General features: G+C 43.0%; 1 protein-coding gene across 1 annotated transcript in view; it reads right to left on the reverse strand.

Annotated features, from left to right (window-relative positions):
• Window positions 1-3,405: 3,405 nt before the first annotated feature.
• The window catches only part of LOC138581798 (protein FAM171B-like), a 105,395-nt gene continuing 91,353 nt past the window's right edge, over window positions 3,406-17,447 (reverse strand). The window contains exon 3 of the mRNA XM_069652816.1: window positions 3,406-5,112. Coding sequence (XP_069508917.1) covers window positions 3,903-5,112 — 1,210 coding nt within the window. The 3' untranslated portion in view covers window positions 3,406-3,902. The remainder of the gene's footprint in view (window positions 5,113-17,447) is intronic.

Below are 17,447 nucleotides of genomic sequence, written 5' to 3' on the forward strand. Positions count from 1 at the left end.
AAGTTTTTCATTATGCAGAGAATCGATTATTTCAATAAACAAGATAGTGATTTAGTATGAGATTGCACCTCCTCCTTAATATTGGCAGTCTGACTAGGTATTGTGAAACGAAAAAACGCCTATATGAAGAAGGTTCCCAATGTATCTATCATAATGGAGGGCCTTACCATAATAATTAATTAGTAGGATTCCAGGTCATTTAGACATAAGGTGATGCAATGTAGTCAAAATCAAGTATTATATAGACTTGGGGACCACTCATTTCTGAATGAAGTTAAATTAGTTTCTCCACATAGATCCAAGTACAGTCTTAAAAATGAAAAATCCTGTCTGGATGACTTATGAATAGGATCCGAATCCAGACTTCCTGCCTAAGCGATCCCTGATGTTCCATTACAACTTGGGGAAGTTGCTTGTACTTTTCTCCAATTGAATGTCCTGCGCATGAGCCCTTCAATAGTATCAGCCTCCAAAACAGGACCTATTGTGCCCTCCAACCCTCTCTCAATATCCGAACCATGGCTAGGAGGGGAGGTATTTTTCAGACTCCTTTTAATACTCTGCTGTTTCACCATACACAAAGTTGTTAGGCAGGGAGTCATGTGAATAATGTAATAGTGATTAAATCATCATTCCACCTTCCCTGTGCTGGATCCCCATGTCCAATTGCCTCATACCTCCGAATACAGTGCACCAGTAGACTTCAGCAGACTGAGGTGGACTGTAATTAGTGCAGCGCGAGGCGCCCGTGCAGGGTTCATCTTACTCCTGCCACTACTGCAGTTAAAAGGCCTTTAGATGCCATTCAGAGCATCCCCCCTCACCAATCTGGAGGTTGCCTGCACTGATAATTTATTTAAAACCAGGATGATTTTGGGATATCTAGTTAGTACAATTAGAAGTTAAACAGCAGCAACAGCGATCCTTATCGGATCTGTAATTTAATTTCCCTTTGGGTGCATCAAATATGTGGTGAAGCAGAGTGCTTTGCCTAATACCAGCATGTATTGTAAACTTTTAAAACCTGAGAGGATTTCTTTTAAGAACGGTGAGCATGAATCCATTTCAATGGTGTGCATGTGGTGAACCTAGATTGGATGAGATCATGGTGGAACACAGTGCAGTGGAAATATACACTTCACCTAATCAGACGTGTTGGTATTAAAGATCAGGTACATGTCCCTGGGATCTGGGACTCCATGGCAAAGAAGCCTTGCCAAACTGGTAAGTGGTTAAAACCAGCTAGTGAATAGCATGAATACCCAAGCAGGGCAGAGTAATAATGTATGAATGCAGTGGGGGCGCCACCATTAATGGTCTCATGGATTCTTTTATCTGGTAGGGTCATGTTGACAATGGATGATTGTAACCAATTGTCTGTCAGCCTTGTGATATGGTTGGGAAAATGTTGCAAATTTCTGTAGAATGTTTTATTATTAAAGAGCAGTTTAGAGTTCGATGTGAATGATGTACTGTGAGAATTGGGGGCCCATGAGAGTAGTACATACTTTTTGGGTATTGTACTGTACAATATGCAAATGTTTAAACTATGAAAGGACAGTATTGTTTGAGGTCAGAGAATAATGTGGGTTTTATATAGCACCACTATCACCAGCAATCTAATTTCAGAGCGCATGATAACTGATGTTACTACCATCCTCGTTACCCACGATGTTGTACTCCATTTACCAATAGGGTGTATTCGGGGAGTGAATGGCTACGGTGGTCAGGCAGCGGTTATGGAAACCCATGACATGCTGCATCGTCAGACTCCAAAAGAAAGCATTTTTTTTTCTCCAAACCTCCGGGCTCAAGTATATACCTCTGGTACAATACTCATACGTGTGGTGCTGGAATATTTGATGATTTGGTACACAGTAGAATGTTAACAAGAGAACAGTTCAGTGGCAGCCTGGAGCAGCAGGCCACTGCCAGTGGCTTGGGTTACTATCTACTACATACCAGACAACTGTTGCCTTTAATGATGACGCTACTGTAAGAGGCATTGGCACTAAATGTGCCTCCGTGCGTGGGTGTCTTGGACATTCAGTATACTTTGTGTCAGGTGATGGTCAGTAAGTCACAAATTCTATTTTTGATACAGTCAAAAAGACGGCAGCATCATGGAGAACCCGCCAACAATCACAGACCATAATCTTTCTCAGTAAGGCACAAAGTGGCCAGGCATGCAGTCAGGAACATTCAGAAGCACAAGATATGATCCTGGGCATCCTGGTCCTAGAGCAGTCTTCTAATCCTTGCGTTCAATGCACAGTGGGCACACCGGTATGGGTGGCATTGTGGGGAACCATTCGTAGGATGTTCTATGAATGATGCTGCTAAACCCATAGGATCAATTTCCTAAGAAAACATATGTAGAGTGCTGCTTCCAAGGATTGAACCCACCCAGCCGCCCACAGCATGAATAATAAAGTCACTCTACCCAAGTCCTGGGCAGCAGTGACATTGGTTCATTATGTCTAAGGCTCCTCAAGCAAAGAAGGATGCCAAGCAAAGTGGGCACAGAGAAAAAGCTCCAAAGTATACAACAGGAAAGATACTTGCATGTGACAAAAAAAAGACAAGGGATTTGTGATTTGGTCATACACCTCCTTCACAATAACTTACCCAGCACAACTATGTGATGTATAAAAGAGCAACATTGTACAGTTTATCCACAGTTGGCACATGCACCCTAGCCTTGCTCCTCCCTCTCACCCCCTCACCACACAAAGCACTGCCAAATGATCCGGTACCCTCTGCAACTAAAGAGACCATTGAATCCCAGGTGTCTGACTGCATACACTTTGATGGCACCAATTAAATACACAACTCCCGACCCCCATGAGCCACATGGAGCAATGCTAAAATGCAAAATACTCTCAGCTGCTCTCATACCAAGAATAGAGACAAGACACAGTTCGATGTGATGAGCACAAGGTCTTAACTGAAAGCAATACGTTCCAGAGCCTCATTCAGTCCCCATGCCTCGGAGGTTGCATATATCAGACACTAAAGGTTTTCAGTGAAACCAAGCCCACTTCATTTTCTAGAACTGTCAGTCTGGTCAGGCATTGGACAATCTAAATCCGAACATCACATTCTACCTATTGACCACTGGCCCATGCCCTACCAGCTGCCACTAAATGAGGATTTGCCGCCAAAGGAGGCGCACATATCCTCATTAGAGGGTTCTGAGATCTGACAGCACTCCCACTCTTACGTCATGCAACACCACCCACAGGTTAATGTAGCAGAATCCCAGATGTTACGACTCCTCATCCCACAATCTTAGATGCTCTAACTCTTCACCCAAGTCACCAGAGAACTGGTGAAGTTAACAGAGAGATCAAAGAATGTTAGCTGTAAAAATCTAAGTCAACAAAGAAATAATTACTATTTGTTCTGTTAATAATAGTTTATTAAAAACAATAAGTTAGCATTTGTAGAATGACTCGCGGGTCACCTGATAAAATATAGTACATTTCGTAAGTGCGACAGCTTCCCCATGTATGGTTGCATGCAGATTACAAACGGAATCTCACAGAAAACAGGTGTTTTCTGACTGGCGTTCATGTGGTCTCCTGCCAATGCCTCAGAATTGCTCTCTGAAAAAGAGGTGCTCCTTGATGTGGACTCACACGTGTGGATTCCACCAAGGTTTGTGGGGAACGAATTAAGTTGGGGCAATTTTGATTTTACTCACTTGCTCAAAATGAGCAAATATGAGGGGTCTAAATGAAAAATAAAAAGGTAAAACTGCTTAAAACACATGGCATTTGCATTTAAAAGCTTGACTCCCAGTATCACCGATACCTCCCACCACCAAAATACCATTGCTGCTGAACTCAATACCCAGGCCTAGCCCATTGTACTTTTCAATTTTGAAGTGCAGAAGACTTTCAGTTAATACCAATTAATGGCCTCTCCTCCCTTTTTTGCCACAAGCTTCTCTTGTTCCCATAATGTACTTGGTTCAGCTTGAGAGCAGCCTCAGTGTGTGCAGTTTGCTGTTCACATCCGGTCTCCTCCTCTTCCATTCTCCCAGTAGCTGGATATTCTACAGGACCGCTGCAGTGAAGGCGTTCAATCGCAGTGTCACAATTTACTTCTCGAGTCAGAGATTGTTCTAGAGGGCCCTCATGCTGGCCAAGGTCTTGAACACCACACTCCTTATTACGGCTTTCCGGACGTACCTGTAGTTCAATGATATCTACTCCAGAGTCCAAACTGGTTACATTGTTGACGTCGTCCTTGCAAATTCTGGCTCCTTCTGACAGGGAGTTGTTTCCCAAGAAAATAAACCATGCTTTTGGGGAAAGCAGGCATTGTGGTTTTGGCAACTGAACAAGTGACTGCCCTGTTGAGCTATTGCTTTCCAAATTAATCACAGCAGAAGATGCTCTTTTTAACGTCCCGGGTACAGACACAGATTCTGAATGTCTACCGTCATTAGAGAGCTCAATTGGTCCATTCTGTTCATTAATTCTCTGCATGGAAGTGCGGCTCAGTGTACTGGTAGTCAGAGTTGATGAACGCCACGAGAAATATTGAGGAATCCCCTTTTCAGAAAGACTAGCACAATGTTCCTGTTGACTAGTAGGTCTCATATGATTGATCAAGGAAGACTCGCTTGGAATGGTAGACTCTGGATAGGTAGGCAACAATTCAGACTTCGCCTGGCTTTGCATGGAGGAACTGCATCGTCTGGAGGAAGGTCTGCCATTTTTCAAGCCACTTTCCATTAGCGATGGACATGAGCTGAACATACAGTAGGATGTAGAGTCATGAATGCTTTCGCATTCTTGCTTTTCTGGTGGAGGGAGCTCCGAATTCAGTATAGCTTGTTGATCTAGTTCCTGCGGTTTGATTTGCTGTGTGGCCCAATTTTCAAAAGTGTTGCATGATGTTTCATGGTCCTCCTGCTGGCTAGTGAGACTCTGCATTAAAGGGCAAGGTAATGTTTGACAGCTCTGTGGTCCATAGAAAGATAGTCCTGGAGGCCCCAGGAAACTCGTGCTTACACAAGTCATGGATGTGGCCTGTTCCTTGGTTAGTCGATCCCGCATTCTGCGCTTTCTTTCTCGTCTCCCCAAATGGGTGCATTGTTCCCTGTTGAAAAATAATAATAATAATAATTAAACTTTAGTGGCGAACTACACATCAAGTTAATTGACATGCATTGCAGATCAACATTCCAATTTGGAGTTCTGTGCATTTCACTAGCCAAAGTATGCTCATATCATCTCCTTGAATACTTGTCCATCACATGGTTACTGTGCCAAGTCAAGCACGGAGGCCATCCATAGGCCTACTGAGTGAACATCAGGGGCATCTTGTCAGTCATGTTATGTTCTCAAGTTTCAACACAAGCCCTTACCACAATGTTCGAATTGCAATCCCAGCGGTCAGAAAATAGGATCCCCCTGGGTGAAGTTCAAGAAACCTTTTCCATGTTCATTTGTGAGCATTCAGTGTTAGCTCATGGGGATACAGCAGACTTCATTCAAAGCCTGGTCACATTATGGCTTTACTTCATAAAGAGGTTTGCTCAATTGGAGTCGACCCAGTGCCAAAAAGACATGTACACAGATGTCAACAAGAGGAATTCTCTGGGTGATAATAAAAAAAGCCAAATCAGTTACAATGTGAACCCATACTAATGTGGGGGACTGAAAGAATGTTGCGATGTGTGTCGAAGATGCAACTCCAGTGTCAATTAGTAATTGGCAGAGGAGTGAACGTTTCAAATGTGCGTATGCTATTAATACTTACAATGATGCGATGCCTAGTAGGACAAGAAGATGGCATGGGACTTAATCATGGTGCCTAGAGGACCAGCCGAAGGTCAAACATCAAGATCTTGCCGAAATACAAAATTTTGGCTGTTTTTTTATTTATTTATTTATTTTAACGTGAAGAAAATTGGTTCAGATCGCTAAATCTCAGGCTGGTAGTGCATTCCAGATTTGAGCTACATGAAATAACAGTTCCACTACGTGCCAAGAATCTTTAAATTCATTAATGGTCTAGGTGGATGAGCAAAGTGGCAAGTTAGGAACAACATTTTTGATCATAGCCTTCATTTTAGTAGCAGCATTGTCATTTGGATATCATCGTATCAGAGAGGTGGTAGTGGTGCTGTGGTTACCACTTGCCTGAAATCAGAAGCCTGGCAGGTATTTGTTATTGGAAATGATTATTGTGAAACTATTGAGGGAATACATAGTTGGAAAAAAGGTTTTACACCTGCAGTGCTTACATCAATGGACAATAGGTGTTGGGTAAAAAAATAAGTGCAACATGGTCAGTTGCCGTGGCTAGTGGGCCCAAAATAAAAACATTGATGCAACACATACAGAGGCCATGGCCGAAGGCCATAGCTTGCGAGTCCTCAAGAAAGTATGCAACATGTTTGGTTGTGGCCACCGGCCATGGCTAGTGGGCCCAGAGGAAGCCAATGTATAGCAAAAGCCTTGAAATTCAGTGAAAAAAAAACATTGGTTAAGAGAGAGTTAAGGTGATCAGAAATAACGCATCAACCCCCCCTAAAATTCACCACTCACTTTTCAATCAAGTCCACCTCAGAGAAGAAAATGTGTCACACAAACAAAACAGTTATGGGGTAATGGCCAGGAGAGGAACAGAGGCGGCACTTGTTGAGTGCCTGTAAGGACAGGGAAGAGTTTAGGATTATCACGTGTCATTGGGGGAATACCAGGGGAATCCTGCAGGGATGTGTAGGGATGTGTAGTTCAATGCTGCTCTATGTGTAGTTCATTGCCATTATCAGGGGAATATCGGAGGGGTAATTTCATGGTAATGGGTACAGGGTGAAAAATACATATTTTACACCTGCTGTGATCACCTCTCCTAGGCAGGGGGGTAATGGATCTGTGTGCCAAAGGTGAGGACTAGTGGCCCTCAAAGAAACCCATTGGTGCAACTCTCCATTACAAAGGGCCACGGCTAGAGGACCGTAGAGAAACGTATTGGTGCAACGTGTACAGTGTCCATGGCCAAAGGCCATAGCTAGTCGGCCCGGAGGAACCCATCAGTTCAACATGTATGGTGACCATGGCCGAAGGCAGTGGACAATGGCCATGGCTGAAGGCCTTTGCTAGTGGCCCAAAATGAAACATGTTGGTGCAACATGCACAGTGGCCATGGTTAGGAAGCCCCAAAAAAACTATAACGAACCCCTTGCAACTCAGTGAAAAAATCTTTAGTATGAAGAGTGTTAAAGTGATTCGATTCATCATGAAAAATACATGGTAACAAAACCTTTGAAATTCAGTGAAAAAAACTTTGGTTTAGAGACTTACGGTGACCAGATTATATGCAACAAAACACCTGAAATTCAGGAATCACATTTTGAGCAAGTCCAACTTAACTAGGTGTCCGCTGAAATTCAGCATATTTGGGAAGTGATGATCACCTTAAGTCCCCCAGTTGATGACCTCTACAATCTAATGTGTTATTTATATAGCGCTTACGACTAAGCGCTTTACGTACAACACATATACATACAATATCATCCAACTGGAGTTGGTATTTATCGACCTAGGAAAGATGAAAGGTTGAGTTTGCCTTGCTGGGATTCAAACCTCCACCCTGTAGATATTGATGTTTTATTTCTAGTGTGCTCATACACAAGTGTTTATAAATAATAAATAAATAATAAAGGCAACAAACAGCGGTAGTGCATCCAGCAATTGGCAAGTGCTGGGGTTAAGGCAGCAGACAGGGTAGGTCTGATAAGTGCAGGAAGAAAAAGGGGGCGGGGGACTGTATGGGGACAGATACAGGTCCCATTACAAGGGGTGGCCTGGAGACAGTGCAGGTGCATGGCAGGATGAGCAGGAAACTGGGCCCAGAGGACAGAGGGTGGCTAGGTGCACGGTGCCAAGAGAGAACAGATCAGCAGGGGAGAGTGGGAGCAAAGGCAGAAGTAAAGAGTAAGGTCTTGAGGTGCTTCCGGAACCGGAGATGGTTCTCCTCAAGTTTTAGAGTGGCAGGGAGGCTGTTCCAGAGGGAGGCCCCAGCCGAAGACAAAGATCTACTCCCAGCTCATTTCTTTGAAAAAAGACTGACCCTGAGGGAGTTGGAAGTAGAGCAGTGAAGAGCTCGATAGGGGAGGTATTTGTGGAGGGATAACTGAAGGTATTTTGGACCAAGGCCCCAGAAAGCCTTGTGGACAATGCAGAGGGTTTTGAATTTAATCTTTGCATTCACTGGGAGCCAATGGAGAGATTTCAGAGCTGGAGAGATACGATGCCAGGGCTTTAGGCCAAGGACAAGTCTCGCAGTCCTGTTCTGGATTAGTTGCAGAGGCTGTAACAATAGTCCAACCTAGAGAGAACCAGAGCTTGGGAGACCATGAGCTCCTGGGGGAAGGAGAGGAAAGGCAGAGTACCTCTGAGGCGGCGCAGTAGGAAGTTTGACTTTAGAGACATCAGAGATGTGGGCGGAGAAGGAAAGTGTGGAGTCAAAGATTACCCCAAGGTTCTTAGTCTCGCTGGTGGGGGTAGGAGGAGGGCCAAGGGAGGCCGGCCAGAGAGTGAGGGGAAAGGATTGTGAAGGTGTGCCGATGAGGATCTCCGTCTTGCTGTCATTCAGACAAAGATCATTGGCGGCATCAATCTTGAATGGCAGTTAGGCAATCAGAGATGAGAGAGGGAGAGGAGGTGGAGATAACAGCAGTGAGCACTCAACCCACTGAGCTGGTATTGTGAATCCCATCCTTTATATATGTGCTCATGGGCTTCGCACGGGGAGGGGGAGGCAGAGTTACGATGGATCACTACTCGCATCTGCTGAATTTCATTGGTTTTGTTTTGCTAAATCGTATCACCTTAACTGTCCCGTAAATAAAGATTTTTCAATTAATTTCAAGGGCTTTGTTATACCATAGTTTAAATCAAGGGCCACTAGCCGTTTTCACTGTACATGTTGCACCAATAGGCTTACTTCGCACCCATTAGTCATGGCCTTCGGCCCTGGCCCTGCCCACTGTGTTCTTTAATACCATAGGTTTCTTTCAAGCCCACTTGTTGCAGCTTTTTGTCATGGCTGCTGCACATATTGCACCAATAGGTTTGTTTGGGGTTCACTAATCAGTACCACTGGCAAAAAGACCCATTTCTCCCTGCCTAGTAGATTTGATCACAACAGATTGCCCCCTTTATTTTTTCCTCAGTTACCATTCCCCCAATAATCACACTGTTACTGCTGTAATCGTGCGATAATCCTGCACTAATTACAGTGATAACACTCGAACATTAAAATGTCCACATAAATTGCTCCCGATGTCCCCCCCCCTTTCCCCAGGTTCCCCAACCCACCTCAGTCAATGTGTACCTCCCTGGCCCCCTCCAGTTACTCCCTTTCTCTTTGCTTCGTGTGATGAATTTTCGGTCCAGTGCGAGTCTTGTGATATTACTGCAGTAATCTCACAAGATTCCCCAGGTATTCCCCTGATAATGCAAAATAAAAGAAAAAAAAAAAAAGGAACTGGCTCTCCAGACCACCCCCAGCTTCACATGTCCTCTTTCCCTCTCCCCACCTCTAGCCTGATACGATTTCAACTGTTTTCCTCCTCCAAATAGCTTTCTTTGCACTTTATTGTCCCATTTCGCTTGTATTAATGCCATATCGCTTGCATCAACCAAAAACATATGGTGCTTTTCATTTCTGAAGAGCATCTCTGCTCCCAAGCACCATGGGAGACATAGCTATATTTTTGGGGGACAACCCCTTCCCCATCAAATATATATTTTTTAAACTGTTGGATGAATACCCCAAACCTGTCCTGGAAATTAAGTTAATGCTTCATGCGCAAGTTGTTTCTTATGTGGTCCATTTCCCTCCAGTGGTTTTTGCGCTACAGCCTTATGAGATTTTGACTTTCTCTTTATGGGAAAATGGGAGTAGACAAAAAAGTGTTTTCATTTTTTAACAGAGCTCTCCCATAATTCCACGTCTGGGGAGGGGATGGGTACATGACAAACATTTTGTTTGGAAAATGTCAGTCAAATCAGTCATGCCAGTCAAAAGTTATTAGCAATAGAATTTTCGGAATTCTTATGGCTCATGCTACACACCTTAACTATAGTGCTGGAGTTTGTGTTCTTTTTGTGTCCCATAATGTCTCGGCAGAGCGGATATAGTAAACAAAAATATTTTTAAGGTCATTCTCCAAGCAAGGGAAATATGTGAAACTGTTAAATTCTGAAGTTGTGGAATTGTAGTCATTAATAGCATGTCTTTATTCAATTCTGTAAGGGTGCAGAAGTAAGGCTTGGACACAATGCTCGTGTATTTTTTGGATAAAGACCTTTATTAAGAACAAGGGTTGGACAAATCCTCACTATCCATAAAGCTAAGAGGAATTTCCCTACCTCAAAGAAAACTAAGGAAATTGACGGGAAGTCTGATGTCACAGTCGTGTCCCCAAAACCTATTTCTGTCCCGAACACTAATAATCTAAGATACTGTGCAAGGATGGTCTCTTAAAGCAAAAATTGCGCGTTGTGCATTTAACCAACAGACAAATTTCACATGTAGTAAAAAGTGATACAAACTAATGTTGCAAAGTACAAGATTCCAAATGCTAGGGTTGTGCTCCTTCCTTTCCCCTAGACTTCTTGTCAAGTCTCTGAACAATTTACAAGGAACCGTTGTCTTCACAGTTCTTGCATCCTACCAGCGTGGTAAGTTCGCTACCAAGCTTAGGATTCCTTGTTTTCCAGTCTTTGGGTGCTTGTCCGTCTTATTTTTAACCTCTCTCATGGGTGAATGTCTGAGACTCGCAATGTTGCATTATATCTGTTTGGTTCACTCTCCTGCCAAATAAACAATTGTCTCTTCACTTCAGTGTCCGAGACCCTCTTTCTCATGGGTGCGGGTCTCAGTCTTGCAATGTTACGTTGTATCCACTTAGTTCACTCTCCTGCCAAGTATACGACTGTTGTTTGGAGTCCCAGACACTTTCTCCAACTCCTTTGCTCACCCCGACACTTCCCCAAACCTCTCATAGCCCGCGGGCAACTCAAATACCTGCTCTATTCCTCCATGGCAGTATCTGCAGTTCTCGGCCAGGTGTATCCTTCCTGGAAGCTCCGGCAGCGTTTGGGCATCCAGCGGCATCTGCAGCATCCCTGCAGGCAGAAGCTTCTCTCCCGTTTCCTCGTATCCAGGTATGACTCACAATATTCTGTTCACTTTTGTTTCAGCCTGAAAGCAAAGAAAACGGGAGTTCCACTATGGTGGAACTCCAGGGTCAGACTGGTGTACTCCTTAGAACCAATCAATGGCCTTGGAAACTAGACCCCTCGCTTGGTTGCTCAAGAGTGATCCTTGTACTCCTGGCCATCTTTGGCCAAGTACCATCCTGAAAAGCTACATGCAGAATACTTCACACTATCAGGTTTTTCAATGTTGTGAGACAGGCTAGTTTGGCTAATTTGACAGTAATATAAAGTCACTGCATCCAGGGAGGGGTTGGTACATTTAGATATGTGCCCATTTAAAGTGAAAAGTAGAATGTTGCAGAAATACGTATATGCACGTTTCGAAAGACTAACCTGGGTCCTCATCTGTAGGTGCATAAACGCATAACCGGGTTAGCTATCATTCAAGCCGCATTGAAGTACAAGCAGTAGTGAAGAGGAATTGCTAAAGCATACCATGACAGAGTGGAGAGAACATTCTAGAATTGTTAATGTCGAGTGTAAACTCTCGAAAAACAAAAAGACATTCCGCACAAGAGAAGGTTGTATTGTTCTGAATGAAACATGAAAGGCTCTCCGTATGGAACGATTCGAAGGCATTAATTGATTCCATCTGGTTTTGGTCGAAAGACAGGGCAGAAGAATAACAACAACAAGAAACTCGCATGGTTATGGGGCCAGGGGTGTAAGCATTGTGAGCAGACTTATTAAAATGTTGGTGCAGCCAGTCTAGCCATCTTAATGTGGCATGACATTTTTAACTGGAGATTTATGATAAAGCAAGCATGTTAAATGCTACATTGGAGCCAGGGCATGGATTGTTTAATGGCAAAACCAACAGGGGTATATGTTTATGTGGGTTACTAGCATACATTGGCAGAGCCAGCTTGGACAGGTTTTCGTATAGTGCCATTACTGGCATTATGTGCAAAGAGTATGTTAAATGGGAATACTGGCATTTATTGGTGCAGTCAGAACGGGAATGTATGGGAACAGCCAGCATTTACATTTTATACTCGCATATATTATAGGGAAATGCATTAAAATGATCTGGGAAATGCTCCTCTGCACTGCTGGAGTTTTACATCTATTGGAGGTTTCATCGGTTTACCCCATTGCTCAGAAACACAGTAATATAAAGTTGACAGGGCTGTCCCACAAACGGGTGTCGTAAAATTTCTGAGCCATGAACAGTGGGCCATGACGAGTTGACAATGTTTTTTCTGTATCCAAAAGGGACAAGAACAAAGATACTTGGACAGAACTGGAAGAATATTCACAGGCAGATGCGAGTGTATACAAGTGGATGGTGGGTGGTATTACTGTAGAACGTGTGTGATCCTTTGAGCTACAGTAGATGGATCATTGCACATTTTTCCACTAGTGTAATTCTGCTACGTTCGTAAATCCAATGCTTTGGAAGTTTGCATTTTCGTTTCCCTCTACACTGGTGGACACGTTTTTTTTTGCCAGCACCATTCACTTAGCAGATCATAATTCTCTCAAAATAAAAATCTATGCACACATGTACGTGGGTGAGGTAGTGCTAAACAGAACATGGAAAGTTCCATGGATTGTATTCTGAAGTGGGGTTGGAAGGCACACTGTCCTCACTGTATGGAAGGCATTGCTGGATGTGGCAGTCTCTAGGATGGAGGTGAGAACCGTTAACAACGTCAAACAGGCCAGTCATCGGTGTGAAAAAGAGTTGCATGGACAGCCAGACCACCTTATGAGCCTGGTCGTCCATGTCACAGTGTCAATATGAGAAGTGCCAGGACCTATGGTGACCCAAGGGCCCCAAGTCAGTTGGACTACCCCTTGGTTTCCTCTTCAATTATTTAATATTTATTATGCGCACCAGACCGGAAGGAATCAGGGCGCAGGCAAAAGTAAGAATTCATACAGTTTAGTACACATGTTACATTGGCTACATTCGATGCAAAAGTATAAAACGAACATCAAACCTAGGAACCATTAGCTAAGGTACCTACAGCAAGCAAAGGTAGCGAATATACAATGGTAAAGAATATATAGACAAGCTATAGAGAGGAAAATGTACAGTTCCTTACAGGTATGGTTAGGTCAATGGTGGATAGTTTAAAGCGAGGCACTTGAAGGCCATTGGACACGCTAGTCTTGAGCGTCTAGTAGAATTTTTTCTAGAAAATATTTCTATTAGATATTGTGGTGCTTCATTGTTTAGGCATTTGTGGATAAGGGATGCTGATTTTAGTCCGATTTTCTCTTGTGTGGATAGCCACTTGCACTTCCTTCTTGTTTCAGAGATATGTTCTCTTTTAGAGATACTGAGTGCGGCTCTAAAGGCCTTATTTTGGAGTGTCTGTATTTTGTTAATGGTTCTTGCGTCTCCGATTGTGAGCAGAGTACATTTCTGCACAAAGCCACGGAACATAATGTGAAATCTATTCCTTGAGACAGAGTGCACTGTGCATTTAAAACAATAAATCGTATAACAATAAAAGTCACATGATCCAAACAAATAACATTGCTGATGTGAGTAGAACACATGAGCAAGCCCTCATGAAGCTTCCGGTTGAAGGAAAACCTACTCTCATCCTCAGGTAGTTTGGTCTTTAGTTGCAGTGTGTGATGTGTGTAGGGTTGATCTCGGCATCCATCCCCATGCACAAATCGAGCATTTACTCTACAGTAAATGACATATGTAACCCCTATGATTTTTGGGGAAGTAAGAACTTGCTTCCGAGTTAAATATAGATGTTAAAATGTCCATGGTTTCTGTATGCCACACTCTCAAATGTACAATGCTGAAGGAGATCAAAACAGCACTAGACTTTATCCAGCTAAACCATACCGACCGAGCACCTTTAAGAGGTGGGATTTATTTTACCATCCGAGTCGTTGCCACACATTTAAAATAGGTTTTCTCCCCCATTTCTTCTGAAGCTCAAAGGGGACTTGTGCCAACCTATTTGTAAATGTTCAGCAAATGAAATTGAGATTTAAAAAAATGCTTAATTGACAAAATGGCTGCTTGATCATCCTGTAAGAAATGATTTTCTGATGCGAGTTCCTGATCCCAGTTATTGAGGTAACTGGTTTACTTTTGCGACGTTAATGTGGTAGAGCACCGACAGGCCAGTGGTCCCTCCAATGAACTCCAAGGACGGCTTGTTAATAAGAGCACACACAAACAAGCTCCTACATTTCAGGTTTCACCAACATTTCTGGTCCCAATGCCAAGATCTCTATGCAAGAGAGTTGTGGGAAAGGGCCTTACAGGTAAAACGTTTTGAATTGCAGATTATAAATTTGCTGCTAGCCATGCGACTCACACATTAGGGCAGCATATAGTGTGTATTCAGCAAAGCTTTACCATAACATCATGGTTTTCTATAGCATAGTAGAAAGTGGAAGTTCACCTCTCGAGGGATGACCAATTTTGCATAACAAGAACCGTTTTGCCCTTTTGATGTACTGGAAGGAACAGGTGTTGTAGTTATTTACTGAACGGCACTCGAAAATGCTGTAAAACGAGGATGGGTGAACATCTGAAGTGATGCTGCCAGTATTGCAACCATTTAATTACTTTAGTTTTAAAAATGGATGCGCTTTTGAATTTAGACATGTTAGCAGGATGGGTGCAACTGCAGAGGTTTGAAAAATCTATCCAAGGGCAGCTTTAACGAGGCAAACATGAATTCATCTGCATGCCACCGAGATGGTTAAAAATAACACTCACTGTTTAACAGTTAACATGGCACTGCTCTTGTGTGGCGCACAGGGCCCAGGTTATGAGCAGATGTCAGTGGACTGCATCTATCCACTTGCCAGAAGATGTACCATGTCCCCTAGTCAGTTATTGTAGACAAGAATGAAGAAAAGGGGTTGTGCTCCTTTAAAATTGAGTGAACGTGTCAGTCGGTGTGTGTGTGTTCAGCTCTCAGCAGGCCACTGGAAAAGCAAGGATAATAGTAGTGGCGGCTGATGTTTTACTTTTTTTTTTAATTAAAGGGGTGCAAAGGTTTCCTATAAATTTGCAAGAGCAAATGAGCATAGCGCGATAGCTCGAACCAACAAATGGGGTGTTCTAAATAAGCGGTTAAAATGGTACATTCTACAGCACATACTAAGAAATTTGGTAAAAAGTCAGTTTGCAACTGCTTTGGGTAAAACAATACAATAGATGGAAGTTGCAAGCAGTGCACAAGAGCATTGATATGATGCCTTTCCCCGCAATATTTATATGCCAGTATACAATGTAAAAAATAAACTTCTTGCTGGCTGTGCCCATACAGGTCCATTCTGGCTGTACCAATATCGCATTCCCATTTCAAATACTATCATGTTTGCTTTGTGCGAAATGCCAATAATCGGACTAGAAGGTGTCCATGCTGGCTCTTGTCAAAATAGGCCATTATCCCCATGTAAAACATATTCCTGCTAGCCTTTCCAGCAAAAAGGACATGCCACAATAAACATATTTCAAGACCGGCTGCTACAATCAAGGCCAGTTTGACACATAAGAACACCCATCATACTGGCTTTACGCTTGATGCTAGTAAAAGAAAAATCCAATGCCACATCAGTAAATATATTCAGACTGGTTCCACCCACTAGCCACGTAATAACACTTAGCATTAAGAAAATATATCCAGACTGACCCACCAACGTAGGCAAGTCTTGCTACGTAATAACAAATTCGACATCATTAGAAAAGCAAACCTGAATCAGGTTTGCTTTACTCTTGATCTCAAAGAATCATGCCATAGCAAAAAAAAAAAAACTAAAAAAAAAACAAACAAAAAAAATCTAAAAAGGGAGGTGCAGTCCCCTACACACGCACATATGCATACATCTATTTCACTTATTCAAGCAAACATTCATATATCCATGTATTTCTCCATTCCCCTGTGCACACTTCGATACAAACAATTGCATGCACGCATATACACAAATATACATATTGGTCCATACACATGCATGGAGGCCCTCTGGCTGCCAGCGGCATTACCGGGAAGCAGAGAGAACGTACTGGTTGGTGCAGGCATGCGCAGGGGAGCCGTATTGCCTCCTAAAGAATGCACACGGAGGCATGAATGCAGCTCCCCAGGCTGCATCCCCGATGGGTTGCGCAAGGCTCCCGAAGCAAAACGCCCTCGGTCTTGCATTGTCCATGAAGCAGGAGAACTGGGGACATTTAAACTGAAAAGGAAACCATGCTTTCTTTTTTTATTTTATTTATTTGTTTTGGTTTTTAAAAAACAAAACCCTTACAAAAAATATTCACAAAGTGGCCACAAAAAGGAAAAGAAAAAAAAAAGGAAAAGAAAAAAGAAAGAAAAAGCAAACGAGAAAAGAGACCATAGGGCCGCAAGGGGAACCAGTCATAACGTGACAGCAGTCTTTAATAATGCAGGTGTCTTCCTTTTATGTTATGATGGAACTTATTTTCAAGACCTGTACTATTCGGAAACCTTGCTTTCACCTGGGCTAGACATAATGAGCAACTGGTCGGCGCCTCGTCACCATGATGGCGGAGCCGCCCCTTGATGTGAGGCCAGGTTATTACGTGGCCAGGGCAGAACGTCATCCACTAGACCGCATCAATGCATGGTAGCGTGAAAGGTCTCATTTGGGGCTTTTGCTAGGCAGCAGATACATCGAAGTAGCCTACATTTCACTGTCCGGGTTATCTACATACAGTAGAACTCCAACTAAAAGCAGAATAATTTGTATTTTAATAACATTCTTCTCAGGAGCTCGACCGGGCCCCTAGATTCAACTGGTCACAATCTTTTATTTGGGAGACAACCTCGAGTTTGCTGTTAAGTTCTGGACACCTATACCTCTAATAGTTAAAATGAGAAAAGTGCATTTTGAGTGTCAAAACACCCATGTGTTATTTTTCTTAACTACAGAACAGTGTGATTTCTGTAACGGCAGGCATGCCCTGTTAAAACAGTTCATGTGAAATTTGTGGCGTTTGGGGGGCGGTCGTAAATTGTAAAGGCAAAAGAACTTGAATTCTGGGCCGGTACATGCATTTTAAAAATTGCAAATATTTTGTCAGCATGGTAAAGTACCTCTTAATTCGTATTATTTCCCTTAAGTACGCATGTCTCAAGGTCTTTGACAGTCATCATGTAGGTGTTGTACAGTCAGTACACACGGGTGTAAATCCGTTCTTGCTCGCTTGCAGATAGTGTGATTTGCGGTACTGGAACATGAAAG

This window comes from Ambystoma mexicanum, chromosome 3q (assembly GCF_040938575.1).
Source record: "Ambystoma mexicanum isolate Mex_15411 chromosome 3q, UKY_AmexF1_1, whole genome shotgun sequence".
Taxonomy (NCBI): Eukaryota; Metazoa; Chordata; class Amphibia; order Caudata; family Ambystomatidae; genus Ambystoma; species Ambystoma mexicanum.